The 23,087-nt window shown below is 50.0% G+C and overlaps 1 protein-coding gene across 1 annotated transcript in view; it reads right to left on the reverse strand.

Annotated features, from left to right (window-relative positions):
• LOC138262283 (cocaine esterase-like) overlaps positions 1-23,087 on the reverse strand; it is a 303,060-nt gene that overhangs the window by 54,553 nt on the left and 225,420 nt on the right. Inside the window, exons 8-9 of the mRNA XM_069212178.1 lie at positions 22,147-22,287; positions 21,194-21,274 (exon numbers count right to left, since the gene is read on the reverse strand). Coding sequence (XP_069068279.1) covers positions 21,194-21,274; positions 22,147-22,287 — 222 coding nt within the window. The remainder of the gene's footprint in view (positions 1-21,193; positions 21,275-22,146; positions 22,288-23,087) is intronic.

The following is a 23,087-nucleotide window of genomic DNA, read 5'->3' on the forward strand; positions in this document are numbered from 1 at the left end:
GATAGGCTCCTTACTGTTAGAGAAAGTGATGCTAACAATTTTGCAGTTTTGAAGGATGCACTCTTGGATGGATTTGGCTTAACCACTGAACAATACAGGATTAAGTTCAGAGACACCAGAAAAGAGTCCTCACAAGACTGGATAGACTTTGTTGACTGTTCAGTGAAGGCCTTGGAGGGGTGGTTACATGGCAGTACAGTTTCTGACTATGAAAGCCTGTATAATCTTATTCTGAGAGGGCATATTCTGAATAACTGTGTGTCTGATTTGTTACACCAATATCTAGTGGACTCAGATCTGACCTCACCCCAAGAATTGGGAAAGAAGGAAGACATATGGGTCAGAACAAGAGTGAACAGAAAAGTTCATACGGGGGTGACAAGTATGGCAAGAAGAAGGATGGTAATTCTTCTGACAAGGGTGGGGACAAATCTAAAAATGAGTCTTCATCAGGCCCACAAAAATCCTCTGGTGGGGGTGGTGGGTCCAAATCTTCTTCAAATCAAGTAAAAAAAGCCTTGGTGTTATTTATGTAAAGTAAAAGGCCATTGGACAACTGATGCCAGTTGTCCAAAGAAAAACACCAAACCTCCAACTACCACAACCCCTGCTGCAAACTCTAGTGCCCCTAGTAACAGCAGTGGTGGTGGGAGCAAACCTACTAATAGCCAATCCAAGGGAGTAGCTGGGCTCACTTTTGGTAATTTAGTTGGGGTTGGTCTTGTTAGGGAGGCCACCGAGGCTGTGTTAGTCTCTGAAGGTGCCATTGATTTGGCCACCTTGGTTGCTTGTCCCCTTAATATGGATAAGTACAAGCAACTTCCCCTAATCAATGGTGTTGAGGTTCAGGCCTACAGAGACACAGGTGCCAGTGTTACCATGGAGATCGAGAAACTGGTACACTCTGAACGACACCTACTTGGTCACCAGTACCAAGTGACAGACGCTCATAACAACACTCTTAGCCACCCCATGGCTGTTGTGAATCTCAACTGGGGGGGGGTTACTGGTCCAAAGAAAGTTGTGGTTGCTTCAGATTTACCTGTAGACTGTCTACTAGGAAATTATTTAGAGATATCAGCTGGGCAGAAGTGGAGTTCGAGGCTCATGCAGCAAAGCTGGGCATTCCTGGGCAAATTTTTGGTTTGACAAGGGCTCAGGCCAAAAAGCAAAAAGGACAGGGTGACTTGGATCCTGTAACAATGGACCAAGTGCTCCCTAAAGCTAGGTGTAGCAAGGGTAAATCCCTACCCAGTATCCCTCCCTCTACAGATGATTCTCCTTCTGAGGAAGAAGAATTTCCTCCCTGTGCAGAACCTTCACCAGATGAGCTGGCAGCAGACACTGCTGAGCTTTTGGGTGGAGGGGGGCCTGCCAGGGAAGAGCTGAGTGTGGCACAGCAAACCTGTCCCACATTAGAGGGTCTCAGACAGCAAGCTGTCAAGCAGCAAAATGGGGATGTCAGTTACTCACATAGAGTTTACTGGGTGGACAACCTCTTGTACACAGAGGCAAGGGACCCAAAACCTGGAGCAGCCAGGAGATTGGTCATTCCCCTGCAGTACAGAGAGTTCCTCCTAACTCTGGCACATGACATTCCTTTGGCTGGGCATTTGGGCCAGATTAAAACATGGGAAAGGCTTGTCCCCCTGTTTCACTGGCCTAGGATGTCAGAGGACACAAAAGATTTTTGTATGTCTTGCGTGACCTGCGAAGCCAGTGGCAAGACTGGTGGCACACCAAAGGCTCCCCTTATTCCACTACCTGTGGTTGGGGTCCCCTTTGAAAGGGCAGGGGTTGACATAGTTGGCCCCCTTGACCCATCCTAGTGCTTCAGGCAATAGGTTTATCTTGGTGGTAGTGGACCATGTCACAAGATATCCTGAAGCAATTCCTCTAAGGACCACTACAGCACCTGCAGTGGCAAAAGCCCTCCTGGGAATCTTTTCCAGGGTGGGTTTTCCAAAAGAGGTTGTATCAGACAGGGGGAGCAACTTTATGTCTGCATACTTGAAGACGATGTGGAAGGAATGTGGTGTAACATACAAATTCACCACACCTTATCATCTACGGACTAATGGACTGGTAGAGAGGTTTAATACAACTCTCAAAGGAATGATAATGGGACTCCCTGAAAAACTCAGGAGGAGATGGGATGTCCTGTTACCTTGCCTCCTTTTTGCTTACAGGGAGCTACCCCAGAAAGGAGTGGGCTTCTTGAACTCCTATTTGGGCACCCAGTAAGAGGTCCACTAACACTTGTGAAGTAGGGTTGGGAACAACCTTTAAAAGCTCCCAAACAGGATATAGTGGACTATATGCTTGGCCTAAAATCCAGAATGGTCGAGTACATGAAAGTTGTGATAGGGGAATTCTGCAGGAAAGACCAACACCAGCAATGCAACAACGATGGATTTCCAGACGAGAGTACCTGTGGAACAAGGGGACCAAGTCCAAAAGTCACGATCAAGTCGGGAGTGGGCAGATGCCCAGGAAATGCCATCTGTGGGTGCAAAGAAGCTGCCACCAGATGGTAGAAGCTATGGATTCTGCAAGAACGACAAGGGCTAGAAACTTCCCTTTTGGAGGATGGATGTCCCACGTCGTGAAGAGTCGTGCAGAAGTGTTTTCCCGCAGAAAGACCGCAAACAAGCCTTGCTAGCTGCAAAGCTCGCGGTTAGGGTTTTTGGATGCTGCTGCGGCCCAGGAAGGACCAGGATGTCGCCAATTGTGTGAAGAGACAGAGGGGGCGTCCAGCAAGACAAAGAGCCCACTCAGAAGCAAGCAGCACCTGCAGAAGTGCCGGAACAGGCACTACGAAGTGGAGTGAGTTGGTGCTCACCCGAAGTTGCACAAGAGAGTCCCACGACGCCGGAGGACAACTCAGGAGGTTGTGCAATGCAGGTTAGAGTGCCGGGGGCCCAGGCTTGGCTCTGCACAAAGGAAATCCTCGAAGAGTGTACAGGAGCCGGAGTAGCTGCAAAACATGCGGTTCCCAGCAATGCAGTCTAGCGTGGGGAGGCAAGGACTTACCTCCACCAAACTTGGACTGAAGAGTCACTGGACTGTGGGAGTCACTTGGACAGAGTTGCTGAGTTCAAGGGACCTCGCTCGTCATGCTGAGAGGAGACCCAGAGGACCGGTGATGCAGTTCTTTGGTGTCTGCGGTTGCAGGGGGAAGATTCTGTCGACCCACGGGAGATTTCTTCGGCGCTTCTAGTGCAGCGAGGAGGCAGACTACCCCCACAGCATGCACCACCAGGAAAACAGTCGAGAAGGCGGCAGGATCAGCGTTACAATGTCGCAGTAGTCGTCTTTGCTACTTTATTGCAGTTTTGCAGGCTTCCAGCGCGGTCAGCAGTCGATTCCTTGGCAGAAGGTGAAGAGAGAGATGCAGAGGAACTCTGATGAGCTCTTGCATTCGTTATCTAAAGAATTCCCCAAAGCAGAGACCCTAAATAGCCAGAAAAGGAGGTTTGGCTACCTAGGAGAGAGGCTAGGCTAGCAACACCTGGAAGAGTCTATCAGAAGGAGTCTCTGACGTCACCTGCTGGCCCTGGCCACTCAGAGCAGTCCAGTGTGCCAGCAGCACCTCTGTTTCCAAGATGGCAGAGGTCTGGAGCACACTGGAGGAGCTCTGGGCACCTCCCAGGGGAGGTGCAGGTCAGGGGAGTGGTCACTCCCCTTTCCTTTGTCCAGTTTCGTGCCAGAGCAGGGCTGGGGGAATCCCTGAACCGGTGTAGACTGACTTATGCAGAAATGGGCACCATCTGTGCCCATCAAAGCATTTCCAGAGGCTGGGGGAGGCTACTCCTCCCCAGCTCTTCACACCTATTTCCAAAGGGAGAGGGTTTAACACCCTCTCTCAGAGGAAATCCTTTGTTCTGTCTTCCTGGGCCAAGCCTGGCTGGACCCCAGGAGGACAGAAACCTGTCTGAGTGGTTGGCAGCAGCAGCAGCTGCAGTGAAACCCCGGGGGATCATGGAATTGTCCCCCCAATGCCAGAATGGTTTTGGGGTGACAATTCCATGATCTTAGACATGTTACATGCCCATGTTCGGAGTTACCATTGTGACGCTATACATAGGTAGTGACCTATGTATAGTGCACGCGTGTAATGGTGTCCCCGCACTCACAAAGTCCGGGGAATTTGCCCTGAACGATGTGGGGGCACCTTGGCTAGTGCCAGGGTGCCCAGACACTAAGTAACTAGGCACCCAACCTTCACCAAGTGAGGGTTAGACATATAGGTGACTTATAAGTTACTTATGTGCAGTGGAAATGGCTGTGAAACAACGTGGACGTTATTTCACTCAGGCTGCAGTGTCAGGCCTGTGTAAGAATTGTCAGAGCTCCCTATGGGTGGCAAAAGAAATGCTGCAGCCCATAGGTATCTCCTGGAACCCCAATACCCTGGGTACCTAAGTACCATATACAAGGGAATTATATGGGTGTACCAGTGTGCCAATGTGAATTGGTAAATTTAGTCACTAGCCTTTTAGTGAGAAATTTGGAAAGCAGAGAGAGCATAACCACTGAGGTTCTGGTTATCAGAGCCTCAGTGAGACAGTTAGGCACCACACAGGGAACACATACAGGGCACCTACTATGAGCACTAGGGCCCTGCCTGGCAGGGTCCCAGTGACACAAGGACTAAAACAACATACATACAGTGAAATATGGGGGTAACATGCCAGGCAAGATGGTACTTTCCTACAAGTGTATTGGCAGATTAAATTATCAGAAGATGCAAAACCTAAAACTGCATTCTCAACCATTGGAGGGCACTATCAGTTCACTGTGATACCCTTTGGTCGAAAGAATGCACCTGCCACTTTTCAAAGGCTGGAGAATACAGTCCTGAAAGGGTTGGAAGCTTTTAGTGCAGCATATCTAGATGATATAGTTGTCTTTAGCACCACCTGGGATGAGCACCTGGACCTCCTTTGGAAAGTTTTGGAGGCCCTGCAAAAGGCAGGCCTCACTATCAAGGCCTCAAAGTGCCAGATAGGGCAGGGGAAAGTGGTATATCTGGGCCACCTGGTAGGTGGGGAACAGATTGCACCACTGCAGGGGAAGATCAAGACTATTATGGAATTTGCTCGCCGTACAACTCAAACCCAGGTGAGAGTCTTTTTAGGCCTCAAATGGTACTATAGGAGGTTGATTAAGAATTATGGTTCTGGGGGCGTGGTCGAGCCACGAAGGAAGATGGCCACCTAACCTGAGAGCTCTGTGCCGCGTCGGGGGCCCTGCGGCCGCCGTAAACAGGATCAAAACACCTCCGGAGGCTTTCTAAACATATGGAGTCCTGATCCCTGTGGAGGAGACCCAGAAAAAACAGCAGGGAAGACCACCGCGCACCGCGACTGAAAAGGCCTCATCCGGGTGTGGCGTTGTGTCTCTTGAGGCCGAAGCGGATCGGTCCATCAGGGACGAAGACAACAATTTGCGCGTACCACTGCTTGCCTCTGGATAGTAACGCTGCGCTACTCCCCAGGACGTCTTGCCCACCCTCTTGACCCCCCCATCCCCAAAGAACAGAAACCGGCACGGAATTCGGGGGACAACGGGGGCCCCGCAGCAGCCGCGAACGGGATCACAACACCTCCGGAGGCTCTACAAACATATGGAGCCCTGATGGAGAGAAAAGAGCTGTGCAGACTGCCACATACCTCGGCAGGTAAAGCCTGTCAGGAACAGAGACAACGACTTGCGCCCCCCATCGCCTTTGGCTAGTAGCGCTGAGCTACTCATTAGGATGGCGTACCCTCCCTCTTAACCCCCTCCCCATCTCCAGGGAATAGACACCGGCGTTCGGAGAGGGGAAGGTGTCCGACCTCCCAGGGGAAAACGGGACAACGAGGCACTGGCATAGGCCAGCATCGCCTACCCCTCCCGGTTACTTACGCCTCAGAGCAACCGCAAGGGCCCTTACACCGGTAGGGCCCATTGCCGCCACAAAGTGGACAAGTCGTCTTCTTCGCAGCTCCCTGTGATCAGGGTGAAGCGCCTGTAGGTCGGCCCCCTGCAGCACTGGGAATGGTAGAACATCGACCAGCCCTCAACCTTCTCTGCTTGCAGCTCTGTAGGACCGATCAGAGGCAGTACTGCAGCCACGGTTCAGCAAAGACAAGGCACTCTGAAACAGGAGGTAATGATCCTACCCCAATCCGTTGGATAGGAAAAATACTCTGTTGGTCAGGCACACTGTCCTTTCTGGAAAAAAAAACCTGCAGTCGAACGCTAGCACTATCAGGACAGATCTTAAGCAGCCCCTCCGATCAGATACAGGAAGGGGACCCCCAGGAAAACATACCTCTGGACCCAGCGACCCCAGTTGTAACACAGAGGAGGGCAACACTGGGACGCGATCTCCCGTCCTCTTCCTAACAACCTCTTATGCCCCAGAAGGCGAGCAGCTCCACGGCGATGAGCCCAGTTCAACGATACAAGTAAGAAGAGACCGCTGATTTCCCACCTTTTAATTTTTCAAGATATCCACCCCTGGGCTTCCCCACCAGAGTCACTCAACACTAACGAGCGGGCCCCACTTCAATATCACCTCATGGTCTGCAAAGGAACATCATAATTGCCCGGCAATAATAATAGTACCTCATTACCCGGCCCACATAACCCTGCCGGATCTACGCTCGTGTCGCCTTCTCTAGGGGGCCAAGTACTGAGTGACCTGCGCATTACCACCCTCACCAGTCCCCCAAAAAAAAGGAAGAAGGGAGGTTAAGAGGGCTTCGGACCCAATAGGGCCTCTCCCACAGTCTAGCACTGAGATGCCCGGAGGCAAATCAGGACATAAATCCACAGGCAAAACGGCACACCAACTGCTATTTTTAGAGGCGCTCCAACATAAGTGTCCTATTTCCCCAATAGTGATACATCACAGAGCCTTAACCCCAACCCAGTCTTCCACGATGGCTGACAAGGAACAACCTACAACCATGGAACGGATACTACAGGTGATCACCGCCGTCAGCCGCTGGATAGAGGGGATGGAGGCTTCTATATCCTCTCTGACTCTGGAGACTAAATCTATGCGATCAGACATTGCAAGCTTTCAATCCCGGGTGACAGGATTGGAACATCGCATGGGGAACCTAGAAACCCATGTAACCACAATCCAGGACAGAGATCAGGATCTTCTCTATCTCCGGAGCATAATAATGGACCTGGAAGATAGAAGCCGAAGAGATAATATTCGCCTTTTCGGAATCCCGGAAAATGAAGGGGGACCAGATGTATAGGCCTTCCTTAGCTCTGTTCTCCCCAAGCTGACCTCGCTGACCTTTGACCCGCCACTGGAATTCCAGTGAGCACACAGAGTGGGCCCGAAACGTCCTGATGGGGCCTCAAGACCTCGTCCAATCATTGCATGCCTGCTACGCCATACCCAGACCCACCAACTCCTCCAAGTAGCACGAAACCACTGACCCTTCCGGATAGACAAATATGAAATCAGCATAACAGCCGACTATTCCAAAGACACCAACTAACACAGAAAAGCCTTTTTGGCTCTAAGACCCCAACTCCGTCAGCTGGAGATGAAATATAGACTCTTCGACCCAGCGAGAATGTGGGTCACCAAAAATGGGGTATCTAAAGACTTCTACAATCCCGAGGACCTGAGACTCTTTTTGGACTCCTTCCAGCATCAACCCATGGACTCCACCACTCCGACCCGGCCACAAGACACTGCAGGAGACGGCAGCTACATTCCACCCTTAGGACCAGAAAGGGGAGGCACAGAACGGCAAGACCCTGACAACTGCCCAGAGGCAGGGATCTGGAGAGACTAACCAGGGCACATGACGACAGGGGCCCGGTCCTACACGCCGTGGCACTCCACACTCAGCTCTCGGAAAGAGACAAATCCCGCTCACCCCTAAAACCGGCTTCTATACCCCCCTGAGATAATGATCTAACACAGGGACTATATGGGACTATATGAAACAACGGCGAGAGCCTCGGAGCACGATTGTCGTTAACCCGACGGACGGATGAGTATTTGCCCGGACTTTGCATTTCTATTTTCTTTACTGTTGCTGATAATGTCACCACTAAATAGTTAACATGTTTCAATCCCCACAATGCAAGATCACACAATGTAATGATGCAATGCAGGTTTTCTCTAGATCAATCCCGTGCACACATCACCTGCATATAGGTCAGACCTTTGTTGATACCCATTGTTTACTCATAGGGTAGGTTTATGCCCCATGCTGATGTTGCAAACGTGTAGTTAATGTGTTCCTACCCCTTTAATACAAAGTAGTAAGACGCAATATTGCAATAGAAGTTATCTCTAACCCATTGTCAAGTTTATATTGCCTATATTTAGGTTAGGAATTTGTTTACCCCCACTGTTTACACATAGGCCACGGATATGCCCTATAATTCATTGTCCTGCATGCAATATTACGATACTAAGTCACAGAGATGCTATCTATGGAGGGTAAGATGTTTGCACATACGTGTCTGTATATTTTAAAGCCTTTCCCCAGCCTACTACTGCTGATCTACTCTCCTCGCTCCGCTCCCCCCTCCCCTCCCCTTCCACCCCTACCCCCTCCCTTCCAACCGTTCCTATAATATAGGATCCTACATGGCAGTAATAACCAGACACAGCGGTTCTCTACCCCATTGCTAGGGGTATACAAACTATACAAACAATATCAGTTTTCATTTGTTAACAGAATGGCCTCCCCTTCATACTTATATCCATACTTATATCTGACCCCCTTTTCCCCCCATAGAGGATAATTACCTCTCCAATGCCACTTCCCCTTAAGCCCCTACACGACATACCTATGACACTCCTCCTCCCTCTGGAGACAGAAAGACCCTTAACGAATGGCGACGGTGGCCGTTCCTTTCTCCTCCCCACCCCCACGACCGGGACCTGATCGACGGTGCTGAGAGCTCCTATAGGAAAAGGACCCACAGTCTACAGATCTACCCCCCAGGGGATATTGTTCACCGAGCTTTCCCAGCATAGCTCCTCTATCGTTACCCTTCTCCGCCCCTCCTTCCTTCCTCCCCCTTCTCCCTCTCTTTTTCTGACTGCATATGCCCCCTTGCCTTCTACTCTACACATCTCTTTGCAAATCACCTCCTCCTTCCTTTCCTCACCTTCTCTCCGATTCCCCCTTCCTCTCTCAATTTTATCTATCCTCTTTTTCCCTCCCTCCTGAAGGACTATTTGACGTCCACCAGCTACCCCCCCCCAACCGCTCCGCTACCAAAGACACAACCCCTGCCCCAACGATGGAGGTAGCCCTCTACACTATCCTCCGAATTGCTGAGACCCTACCCTGATTTTCAGCATGCCGAGAGCGGTCCTTTGCGCGACACACCCACTACGAATCATCTCCTGGAATGTGCATGGCTTGAAGAATTTCATCAAACTAAAAAAGGTGCTCTCCTATCTCCAATCTAAAAGAGCGGATATAGCTCTGATTCAGGAGACCCACCTGGACAGTGCGGAGACTAGCAAGCTCCGTCAAGACTGGGTAGGAAGGGTTTCGTTTAGTTGCTGCCTTGTAACCCAGAGGCCCGGAGGAGGTACCCCCCGCAAATGCAGGGTAGCGATACTGCTACGTAAATCCCTCCCGGTTATAATCATCAAAACATGGAACGACCCGGAGGGGAGATACGTATTTGCAAAACTGAAAATAGGAGACACCTTTCTATGTGTGGGCTCAGTCTATGCACCGACCGGCACTAAGCAATCTTTCTTCCTACAATTAAACCGCCTCCTGACTGAAATAGGGACCACCCGCTACATCATAGGGGGAGACTGGAACCTCGCCCGGGATGCCATATTAGACAAGACGGGCCCTATCGATAGGGGCAACAACCACGGCAGGGCACTGCTGACGGACTTAACTACTGATGCAGGCTTGGTTGACTACTGTAGACTGATACACCCAAAGGACAAGGAATATACATTCTTGTCGCCTGTCCACGGCACCCAATCTCGCCTGGACTATTTCTTAGTGTTGCACACCGTAGTTCCCCAACTCCAAGATACTGGTATACTTGAAAGCGGACTTTCAGACCACTCCCCTAAACGGGCCTTGCCTCCCCTGGTCGCAAACCATGGCGCTTCGCGGTGCATTGATACCGTTCCTCCCAAGGGAAAGAACAACTGAAGACCCATGTATTCACATACATGGCCGACAACGCTGGCACTGTGGCCTCCAAGAGAGTTCTCTGGGTGGCGGCGAAGGCAACTCTGAGAGGTAATATGATGCGCAACGCAGCACTGGCTAATAAGGAAAGGATAACACGCCAACTAACCCTAGAAGACGACATCCAGAGTCTCACCAGGCAATACACCGCCCAGCCGTCCTACGCATTATGACGAGAATGGCACACAACGAAAATGAATTTGCAGCCTTTTACCACCATCTCTACAGCCCTGAAAGAACGACCAACAATGCGCAAACTGAGACCTTTCTCACCACGGCTAAACTATCCCGCCTCTCAGAGGCGGGCCAGGCTCTCCTAGAGGGCGACATAAGTAGGGAAGAAATAGCGCAAGCTATTGAAAATTTCCCCTACCACAAATCTCCGGGTGAGGATGGCTTCCCTACTGAATTCCACAGATTGGCAGGGGAAGAGGCAGTCACTGCTGTACATGAGGCACTCGTAGAGGCATGTCAAGAGGGCTCCTTAGGTGCACTGTCCAATAAAGCCACAATTGTTGTCCTACCCAAACCGAGTAGAGACCCCCTACTCTGCAGCTGCTATCGCCCCATCTCCCTCCTGAACGGAGACGTCAAACTTTTGGCCAGTGTCTTGGCGGCTCGCTTGCGCAAAGTGATACCTTCCCTGATCCATAACATCCAGGTGCTGTTCGTACCCGGCCGCACATCCAGAAACCATATGCGCACTCTCTGTCACACCCTATATGAATCACTAAACATGTTGGAGGAAGCCTTGGCTCTGTCCCTCGATGCGGAGAAGGCGTTCGACTGCATCGAATGGCCCTACCTGTTCGCTACTAAGAAACACTTCGGTCTCGGAGAACAATTTATCTCCAAAGTTCGCTTACTGTATGACCACCCTACGGCGCAAGTTAACTGTGGGGGTTTCCTATTGGATACATTCCCCATTGGAAGAGGCACGAGACAGGGTTGCCCCTTATCACCGCTCCTGTTCCTGCTAGCAATGGAACCCCCTAGCAGCCACCATACGAAACTCCCAGCAGATACGAGGTATCCTTCTACTAGACGGCACCTCCAAAATCTATCCCTACGCTGATGATATCTTGCTCACCCTGTCTGATCTAGAAAGGTCCCTGCCATTGTTGCTCTCAATCATAGAGGAATTTGCGTCCCTATCTGGATACCGGGTAAACTGGGACAAGAGTGAATCATTACCCCTCTCACGAATAACGAGGAGAGCCGCAATCCACGGTCTCCCATTCAAATGGACTCCGACACGCCTCAAATATCTGGGAACACTTGTCAACCGGGGCCTGGAGCACATGGTTAGGGATAACCTAGACCCTCTTGTATCCCGGATGGCACGGGACTTTGCTAAATGGTCGTTATTGGGACTTTCTATGTTGGGCAGGACGCAGACAGTCAGGATGGTCACCCTCCCGGACTTCACGTACATACTGTGCATGCTTCCTCTGCATGTACCCCTTACCTTGCTCCGGAGGATTGATGCCTTAATAAGAGCTTTTGTTTGGGGCTCTACACGCCCAAGGCTGACACCAGCAAAGATACTGGCACGGCGATCCTGTGGAGGTCTAGGTCTCCCCTCAGTGGAACAATACTCACTAGCCATACAGCTATCGCAACTGGCATATTTACTTCCCGGAACTCCGGATCCCCCACAGTGGGTAGCCACAGAGAAATTCCTACGGGACCAGCGCGAAGGACTAGGAGGGATGTACACAGACCGCCCCCAACTGCCTAATCCTGCCCTTACGGCAACAAATGCGGCGTGGCCTAGGGCTCATCGTCTCCTAGGAGTACACCCCTTTTTATACACCTAAGCTCCTGTAGAGGGAAACAAAAGCATTAAAATAGGGGGAAGTACCCTAAAATGGCCCAAATGGAGTAATGCCAGCATCAGCTGCATAGCCCAAATCATAGATGGCTATCGGCTCCGGCCCTTCGCCAACTTAAGGGAAGAGTTCAATATACATAACAGTCAAGAATGGAGATACCTACAGCTCCAACATTGTCTACATAAAGTACTGGGAACCCTTTCGTGGGAGGTCAAGGCCTCACCAATTATCGCCTATCTACAGACATGGGGTCGCCACAAAGTTGTGATGGCAGACTTATACGGAGTGCTAGTCAATCACCTTTACTCACAACCCCTCCTTGAAAGTTTACGCCTCAAGTGGCAAGACCGGCTTGGGACTACATATACCGAGGAGGACTGGTCGGACATCCTGGAAGCACTCGATAGAGGCACCTGCGAGGCCCGACTGAAGTTTTGTCTATTCAAAGTCCTCGAGGACTGGTTCTGGGCCCCCATGAGGCTCTTCAGAGCAGGTCTGATACCACATGCAAATTGCTGGCGATGCGCAGACCCTCACTGTGACCTACTACACATCCTGTGCCGCTGCCCATCGATAAAACCCTTATGGGACGCTGTGTGCCACACCCTGGCGGACTCCCTTCAGATACCACACCCAATACTGCTGTCACTTATCCTTCTCCATGATATGCGGCCGTGCCCCCCCTTGCCACAATCACAGCAGAGATTACTGCACACAGCAATTGCCACACCCAAAATCTGCATACTCCGGCACTGGAGATCCAGCGCCGCCCCTACACCGACAGAATGGATGACTGCCATGATACAAACCGCCACTTATGAACAGGTAATTTACAACCTACAAGATCTGGCGGCCCTGTTTACAGAAGTCTGGAGTCCCTTCCTGACAGGACCATAATTGACAAGACCCTCCCCCCTACACTCAGCACCTTTCTCACTCACACCACCCCCGCCTCATATCAGCTGGTGGACAGTCGACAGATGCTGACTAGGTTTTTCCCCCTTCTCCTCCTTTCTTCCTCCTCCCCCTTCTTCTGATATCTTATATCGTATACCTCGCCTTTACGTATCCCCATTTCTATTTCTACTCCTCATGTCAACCCCTTTTTCTTCCCTCCCCGATCCCTGGATCACCCACCCCGGACGGAACCCCTCAACCCCATAATGTTTAAAATTGTAATCAACAACCCCGTTTTTCCCATCTCCCTCCCCTAGGTTGCAATGCCCTCCCCCTCTCCCCTCCAACCCTCCTCTCTCTATCTAAGTTACATTAGTCAGACCAGTGCAGAATTATCAGACCCGTCCCCATGAGCTCCAAACTGTCAAGGACAACTATGCGGACATCCCTCGGACCCCCCTCCACGACTCCACCCTCAACATCCTGGATCTTGTACCTCACTTCATAAGTAAATACATATATGTCCATGCATAGCACAACACCCTTATAATTCCCTAGTATATGGTACCCAGGTACCCAGGGTATTGGTGTTCCAGGAGATCCTCATGGGCTGCAGCATTTCTTTTGCCACCCATAGGGAGCTCAAACAATTTTTACACAGGAGTGCCAATGCAGCCTGAGTGAAATAACATCCACATTATTTCAAAGCCATTTTACACTGCACTTAAGTAACGTATAAGTCACCTATATGTCTAATCCTCACTGAGTGAAGGTTGGGTGCAAAGTTACTAAGTGTGAGGGCACCCTGGCACTAGCCAAGGTACCCTCACATTGTTCAGGGCAATTTCCCCGGACTTTGTGAGTGCGGGGACACCATTACACGTGTGCACTACATATAGGTCAATACCTACATGTAGCTTCACAATGGTAACTCTGAACATGGCCATGTAACATGTCTAAGATCATGGAATTGCCCCCCATGACAAATGTGGTACTGCGGTGCCAAATCCATGCATCCCTGGGGCTCCAGCATGGACCCCGGGTACTGCCAAACTAGCTCTCTAGGGTTTTCACTGCAGCTACCGCTGCTGCCAACCCTCAGACAGGCGTCTGCCCTCCTGGGGTCTGGTCAGCCCAGTCCCAGGAAGGCAGAACAAAGGATTTCCTCTGAGAGAGGGTGTTACACCCTCTCCCTTTGGAAATAGGTGTTAAGGGCCTGAGAGGAGTAGCCTCCCCCAGCCTCTGGAAATGCTTTGAAGGGCACAGATGGTGCCCTTCTTATATAAACCAGTATACACCGGTTCAGGGATCCCCTAGCCCCTGCTCTGGCGCGAAACTGGACAAAGGAAAGGGGAGTGACCACTCCCCTGTCCATCACAACCCCAGGGGTGGTGCCCAGAGCTCCTCCAGTGTGTCCCAGACCCCTGCCATTTGAATGCAGAGGTGTGAGGGCACAATGGAGGCCTCTGAGTGGCCAGTGCCAGCAGGTGATGTCAGAGACCCCTCCTGATAGGTGCTTACCTGGTTAGGTGGCCAATCCTCCTCTGAGGGCTGTTTAGGGTCTCTCCTGTGGGTTTCTCTTCAGATAACGAATGGAAGAGCTCACCAGAGTTCCTCTGCATCTCTCTCTTCAACTTCTGCCAAGGATGGACCGCTGACTGCTCCAGGACACCTGCAAAACCGCAACAAACTAGCAAGACGACTACTGGCAACATTGTAGCGCCTCATCCTGCCGGTTTTCTTGACTGTTTCCTGGTGGTGCATGCTCTGAGGGCTGTCTGCCTTCACCCTGCACTGGAAGCCAAGAAGAAATCTCCTGTGGGTCGCCGGAATCTTCCCCCTGCTAACGCAGGCTCCAAATCTCTGCATCACTGGGAGAAAGTAGCCTCTTTCTAGCCTTGTTACCCCCACTTTTGGCCTGTTTGTCAGTATATGTCAGGGTGTTTGCACTGTCTCACTGGGATCCTGCTAGCCAGGACCCAGTGCTCATAGTGAAAACCCTATGTTGTCAGTATGTTTGTTATGTGTCACTGGGACCCTGCAAGCCAGGACCCCAGTGCTCATAAGTTTGTGGCCTATATGTATGTGTTCCCTGTGTGATGCCCTACTGTCTCACTGAGGCTCTGCTAACCAGAATCTCAATGGTTATGCTCTCTCTGCTTTCCAAATTGTCACTAACAGGCTAGTGACCAATTTCACCAATTCACATTGGCATACTGGTACACCCATATAATTCCCTAGTATATGGTACTGAAGTACCCTGGGTATTGGGGTTCCAGGAGATCCCTATGGGCTGCAGCATTTCTTTTGCCACCCATAGGGAGATCTGACAATTCTTACACAGGCCTGCCAGTGCAGCCTGAGTGAAATAACATCCACGTTATTTCACAGCCATTTACCACTGCACTTAAGTAACTTATAAGTCACCTATATGTCTAACCTTCACCTGGTGAAGGTTGGGTGCAAAGTTACTTAGTGTGTGGGCACCCTGGCACTAGCCAAGGTGCCCCCACATTGTTCATGGCAAATTCCCCGGACTTTGTGAGTGCGGGGACACCATTACACGCGTGCACTATACATAGGTCACTACCTATGTATAGCGTCACAATGGTAACTCCGAACATGGCCATGTAACATGTCTAAGATCATGGAATTGTCACCCCAATGCCATTCTGGCATTGGGGAGACAATTCCATGATCCCCCGGGTCTCTAGCACAGAACCCGGGTCCTGCCAAACTGCCTTTCCGGGGTCTCCACTGCAGCTGCTGCTGCTGCCAACCCCTCAGACAGGTTTCTGCCCTCCTGGGGTCCAGGGAGCCCTGGCCCAAGAAGGCAGAACAAAGGATTTCTTCTGAGAGAGGGTGTAACACCCTCTCCCTTTGGAAATAGGTGTAATGGCTGGGAGGAGTAGCCTCCCCCAGCCTCTGGAAATGCTTTGATGGGCACAGATGCTGCCCATCTCTGCATAAGCCAGTCTACACTGGTCCAGGGATCCCCCAGCCCTGCTCTGGCGCAAAACAGGACACAGGAAAGGGGAGTGACCACTCCCCTGACCTGCACCTCCCAGGGGAGGTGCCCAGAGCTCCTCCAGTGTGCCCCAGACCTCTGCCATCTTGGATTCAGAGGTGTAGCTTGCACACTGGACTGCTCTGAGTGGCCAGTGCCAGCAGGTGACGTCAGAGACTCCTTCTGATAGGCTGTTACCTCTCTTAGTAGCCAATCCTCCTTCCTAGGTAGCCAAACCTTCTTTTTCTGTCTATTTAGGGTCTCTGCTTTGGGGAATTCTTCAGATAACGAATGCAAGAGCTCACCAGAGTTCCTCTGCATCTCCCTCTTCACCTTCTGCCAAAGGATCAACCACTGACTGCTCAGGACACCTGCAAAACCACAACAAAGGATCCAGATGAGTACTAGCAACCTTGTATCGCTTCATCCTGCCGGCTTTCTCGACTGTTTCCAGGTGGTGCATGCTCTGGGGGTAGCCTGCCTCCTTTCTGCACCAGGAGCTCTGAAGAAATCTCCTGTGGGTCAACTGAATCTTGCCCCTGCAACCGCAGGCAACAAAAGACTGCATCACCGGTCCTCTGGGTCCCCTCTCAGCACGACGAGCTTGGTCCCTTGAACTCAGCAACTCTGTCCAAGTGACTCCCACAGTCCAGTGACTCTTCAGTCCAAGTTTGGTGAAGGTAAGTCCTTGCCTCCCCACGCTAGACTACATTGCTGGGTACTGCGTGATTTGCAGCTGCTCCGGATCCTGTGCACTCTTCCAGGATTTCCTTCATGCACAGCCAAGCCTGGGTCCCCGACACTCTAACCTGCAGTGCACAACCTTCTGAGTTGTCCTCCGGTGTCATGGGACTCCCTTTTGTGCTGGGTGACCCCTCTGTCTCCTCATCCAAGTGGTGACATCCTGGTCCCTCCTGGGCCACAGCAGCATCCAAAAACCCTAACCGCGACCCATGCAGCTAGCAAGGCTTGTTTGCAGTCTTTCTGCGTGGGAACACCTCTGCAAGCTTCTTCGCGACGTGCGACATCCATCCACCAAAGGGGAAGTTCCTAGTCCTCTTCGTTCTTGCAAAACACCAAGCTTCTTCCATCCATTGGCAGCTTCCTCGCACCCTCAGCTGGCATTTCCTGAGCTCCTGCCCACTCTCGACACTGTTGCGACTCTTGGACTTGGTCCCCTTGTCTTACAGGTACTCAGGTCCAGAAATCCACTGTTGTTGCATTGCCGGTGTTTGTTCTTCCTGCAGAATCCCCCTATCACCACTTCCGTGCTCTCTGGGGGTTGTAGGTGCACTTTACACCTACTTTTCAGGGTCTTGGGGTGGGCTATTTTTCTAACGCTCACTGTTTTCTTACAGTCCCAGTGACCCTCTACAAGCTCACATAGGTTTGGGGTCCATTTGTGGTTCGCATTCCACTTTTGGAGTATATGGTTTGTGTTGCCCCTATACCTATGTGCTCCTATTGCAACCTATTGTAATTCTACACTGTTTGCATTACTTTTCTTGCTCTTACTTACCTATTTTGGGTTTGTGTACATATAACTTGTGTATATTACTTATTTTCTTACTGAGGATACTCACTGAGATACTTGTGGCATATTGTCATTAAAATAAAGTAACCTTATTTTTAGTAACTCTGTGTATTGTGTTTTCTTATGATATTGTGCATATGATATAAGTGGTATAGTAGGAGCTTTGCATGTCTCCTAGTTCAGCCTAAGCTACTTTGCCATAGCTACCTTCTATCAGCCTAAGCTGCTAGAAACACCTCTTCTACACTAATAAGGGATAACTGGACCTGGCACAAGGTGTAAGTACCTCTGGTACCCACTACAAGCCAGGCCACCCTCCTACAATCACCGGTCCTCTGGGTCCCCTCTCATCTTGACGAGTGTGGTCCCTGGAACACAGGAGCTGGATCTAAGTGACCCCGACAGTCCAGAGGTCCTTCTGTCGAAATTTGGTGGAGGTAAGTCCTTGCCTCCCCACACCAGACAGTATTCCTGTGTATTATGTGAACTGCAGCTGCTTGGGCTTCTGTGCACTTGTGCATGAAATCCTTCTTGCCCAGCATAGCCCAGGTCCCCAGCACTCCGTCCTGCATTGCTCAACTCGCTGAGTTGACCACTGGCTTTGTGGGACCCTCTTTTGTAGTGTTGAGACAACCACCGTGCTCAGATTTCTTGAACGTCTGCTCAAGTGCTTCTGTGGGTGCTGCCTGCTTCTGCGTGGGCTCACTGTGCTGTTGAGCGCCCCCTCTATCTCATCCTCCAAGGGGCAACCTCCTGGTCCTTCCTTGGCCTGGCCAGCACCCATTTTCCTCAACCGCGAATCTTGCAGCTAGCAAGGCTTGTTTGCGGCCTTTCTGCATGGAAACAACTCTGTATCCTCCAGCACGCCGTGGGAAATCTTCTGTGCAAAGGAGACGTTCCTGGCATCTTCCATTGTTGCAGAATCTTCAGCTTCTTTCACCCGGAGGCAGCCCTTTTGCACCTCCATCCGGGCTTTAGTGGGCTCCTGCCCCCCCCCGGACACTTGCGTGACTCTTTGCAGGTCCTCAGGTCCAGGAATCCCTCTTCAGTGCTTTGCAGTCAGTTGTTGTCCTTGCAGAATCCCCTATCACGACTTTACTGTGTTTCTGGGGTAGTAGGGTAACTTTATTCGTACTTTTCAGGGTCTTGGGGTGGGGCATCTTGGACACCCTTAGTCTTTTATTACACTCCCAGCAACCCTCTACAAACTACACTAGGCCTGGGGTCCATTCGTTGTTCGCATTCCACTTTTGCAATATATGGTTTGTGTTGCCCCTAGGCCTATTGCATCCTATTGTATTCTACAGTGTTTGCACTAGTTTTCTAACTGTTTACTTACCTGATTTTGGTGTTTGTGCATATTTTTTGTATTTAAGGCAGTATATCCTCTGAGATATTTTGGGCATATTGTCACTAAAATAAAGTACCTTTATTTTTAGTAACTCTGAGCATTGTGTTTCATATGATATAGTGCTATATGATATAAGTGGTATAGTAGGAGCTTTGCATGTCTCCTAGTTCAGCCTAAACTGCTCTGCTATAGCTACCTCTATCAGCCTAAACTGCTAGAACACTACTAATCTACTAATAAGGGATAACTGAACCTGGCTCAAAGTGTAAGTACCGTCAGGTACCCACTATGAGCCAGGCCAGCCTCCTACACAGGGTAGTTAGTGTTTTTGGCGGTGGGGGAATCGGGGTTGTTAGTGTTTTTGGGGGTGGGGGATCGGAGTAGTTTGGTTTTTGGGGGTGGGGTGGCGGGGACAGGGTGAGGGGTTGGTAGTTTTTAGGGCGGGCGGGTGAGATCAGGGAAGGGTTTAGGGCTCAGGGTGGGTGGGAGGTATCCGGGGTAGTTTTAGTATTAGGGGTGGGGTACTTCTGGGCCTTAGGACAGGTGGGGGTCGCATGCTAGAAACAAGCATACCGTTCCCACACATGACTTTACTAGGCATGCTTTTACAACATAAAACTGTTGTAAAGGCATGCGTGGTAAAGGCATGCGTGATAACAACACGGTTGTTGTTCTGACCGCGTTATTCAGGCATGTGCGGTTCCAGCATTCGTTGTTCCATCATACATTCAATAGGATGGTTATTAACCACAAACCTTTTCAGTACATTTCCCTTCAAGGAAGGAAGGGGCAGTGTGTTTCACACAAAAAGAGAGGAATTAGTGGGTGGAAAACAGTGGACTGGAACCCTTCCAAGAGTGACTGCCAGTGTTGTAGACTCTCTGCAAGCAACCCTCCCATCACCTTGTGTGTGACTGAGGTAAGGTCCTCTCAGTGGCTAAGGGTACGACCAGATGTGGGCCCCTTGCTCGCTCAAAATTGCACAGAATCCAAACACCTGCTAAGGGCTGGCGTTAAAAAGAGGCTCCAATTGATTTCAATGGGCCTCTGGGTGCTTTGCAGGATTAGCATCATAATTTGTAACGCTAATCCTGCAAAGCGCCAGTCTAGCGTTACAAATTATGACGCTAGTCACCCTAACTACCACCATAGCGCGCCGTATTATAAATACTGAGCTACCATGGTGGCTTCAGGGGGGCGCTAAGGGGCGCAAGAAAAGTGGTGATGCACTAGGTGCAGTGCCACTTTTGATAAATATGCCCCTTAATGTCCTATCCCTTTTTAGCAGGTGTTAAGTGAGACCTACAAAAGTGGGGTAACCTACTGGTATCCTGGATAGGGAGGATCAGTGAGCTGCAAATTAATATTTTACCACAACTTCTGTAGATGTTCCAGGCCCTGCCCGTTAATGCACCAACATTCCTATTTGGCCACCTGAAAGGTGTTGAAATACATCTGGAGAAAGCCAGGAGTGGCCTACAGAGTCCTATGCAATCCTAGAGAGAAGGGAGGACCAGACATCTACACCTACTGTGCGGGTTCATAGCTCCGCATCCTAGCAGACTGGAGTACACCGGAGTCAGAGGCAGCCGGGGTCCATATCGATAGGACCAGTAGCATGGGCCACGATATATAAGCCCAAGAGGGGGAGACTCACCCCAATGTATATTATTTGAGGACTCCTACCAATGCTAATTTGACTATCAATCAAGGGCTGACAAATTAATAGCCAGGAGCTGCTCAGTAGCTGCTCGGGAGCTGCGTAAACTGCTACAGCAAGCATCCTTGAAGAAGACAGACGCCCCAGATTTTAAATGGCATTCCCGCCTACGGCAGATCCTGGTGATGGAAAAACCACCAGAGGCTTCACAGCTCTCTAGGAACCTTGAGGATCCATCTCCTGGAAGGGGACTCCCTCAGGCCTATTTGACACAACTGTAGGCCCTGCAGCTACATTGAACTAGAAGTCTCCTGAAACGTGTGGTGGTGGGAAAGAGACCTACAGGCTTCCTGCTGGAAACACTGGCTGACCTGCACTTGGTTTAATGAATTGCTAGACCCCAAGCTACGAACTGGACATTGATTATTTTATTTATTTTTCTCTTGTTAAAAGGCATCTCTTCATTTCCCTGATGAAGTTGGGCTGGGAGGCAGGGTTGATGTTTCTTCAAGAGACCGCTACGACCCTTGGTGTACACCTATTACTTTACAAAAACAGCAAATCAACTCACTAAGAAACGTCTGCGCAATGTCTTAATAGAGTAACTGGTTTATAAAACTAATTAGGTACACAAACTTTGAGAACATAAAATCCATAGATCATTGCAGGGAGATTGATTTCCAAAGGATGGGAGCACTTACCAGCAATCCACGGACTGCCCCCATTGCGGTGTCTACATTTTCCTTATCCAACCCGTTCCGTAGATCTGTCAGATTCATTAACTGCAAGGTAACAAGGTGCACACAATGAGATCTAGTCTTGGTACAGAGCAAAGTGAGCTCAGCTTTCCTTGTTTATGAAACTTCTGTTTGGTTAATTTATTGGATCTCATGAGATGAAACGTGCAATGTACACCGTGTGGCGGATTGATCTCATGAGATGAAACATGCAATGCTTACATTGTAGAGGCTTGCATGTCATGAGATGAAACGTGTAATGCATACTTTGTGGAGGGTTGGATCTCATGAACAGAAACATGCAATGCATACCATGTGGAGGGGTGGATCTCATGAGATGAAGCATGCAATTCATGCCATGCGGAGGGTTGGATCTCATGAGATGAAGCATTCAATGCATACCGTGTGGACGGTTGGATCTCATGAACAGAAACATGCAATGCATACCAGGTGGAGAGTTGGATCTCATGAGATGAAGCATGCAATGCATACCGTGTGGAGGGTTGGATCTCATGAACAGAAACATGCAATGCATACCATGTGGAGGGTTGGATCTCATGAACAGAAACATGCAATGCATACCATGTGAGGGTTGGATCTCATGAGTTGAAGCATGCAATGCACACCGTGTGGAGGGTTGGATCTCATGAACAGAAACATGCAATGCATACCATGTGGAGGGTTGGATCTCATGAGATGAAGCATGCAATGCATACCATGTGGAGGGTTGGATCTCATGAGATGAAGCATGGAATGCATACCGGGTGCAGGATTGGAGGTCAGGAAATGTAACATGCAATGTATACTATGTGGAGAAGGAAAGAAAGTTATGCAGCAGCCCCTGGAGAATTAAGCAGAGCTAGGACAGTATAATCAGAGATTCTATCACTTATTGCAGAGAAGGCACCAGGTCTTACATTTGGCAGAATCCACCCAAACTCATCGTCGTTACATCCCAGAAGATGTGGGAGCTGATTAATCTGTTTCGCTTTCAGGAGCTTTTCAGGACTATTTAAGAAGAAGTAGCCATCTACAAATCCAGGAAGAAACATTGTTCTCTGTGGGGAGAGATGATCAGGTGTCATTATTCTGAACATTTTACCCAACACTACTCATTATCTCCTTGAGTCATCGAAGAACCAAACAAGGTGTTTCTTATGAGGGAGCTCAGGGTCAGTTCTGGGTCTGAGGCCAAGTCACAGTCAAAGGCAGGCACATGGTAAGTCCCTGGTCACTGACTGCTCTAATGTAGTTACAGTCTGGGACTGAGGCCATGACCTGAGGACATGAAGTTGCTGCAGGTGTTGGGATGCAGTCACGTGGAACACACTAAGCAAGTCACGCATCTGTGCATTGGCACGCGAAAGCTGTTCACCAACCCAAGACTCCTAGAGTGCTCTGTGGAGAGGGGATCAGCACTGTGGGCTGGAGGGGGAAGACCCTAGGATCAGAAATCCACTGAGTGGCAAGAAGAGCTTTGAGAGCTTGAACAGCAGTGACCTGGTGGGTAGAGGGGATACAGGTGAGGGGAAACATCCAGCGGTTGAGACAAACGATGACCCAAGGGTTTAAAAATATTTATTGCAAAGCAAGTTGAGAGATAATTAAAGGTCACAATGATCTATCAAGGCTTTAATTCAAAAGTGTATAAATTATTCTGCACAGTATCTTAGCAGTGTTTGCTATAATGTTGTCTTGTTAGGACCTCTTCCATTGGATATAGATGGTTCACTTGAAATACACCTGTAACGGGTCACAACTGTTTCATCTTCAGACCAGTGGTCAAAGAGGGGGGATCGGAGGGGTATTACGTGGCCTACTTTTTAATTCATGAAAACAGTTTCCCTACTTTTTGTTC

Source organism: Pleurodeles waltl, chromosome 10 (assembly GCF_031143425.1).
Source record: "Pleurodeles waltl isolate 20211129_DDA chromosome 10, aPleWal1.hap1.20221129, whole genome shotgun sequence".
Classification (NCBI taxonomy): Eukaryota; Metazoa; Chordata; class Amphibia; order Caudata; family Salamandridae; genus Pleurodeles; species Pleurodeles waltl.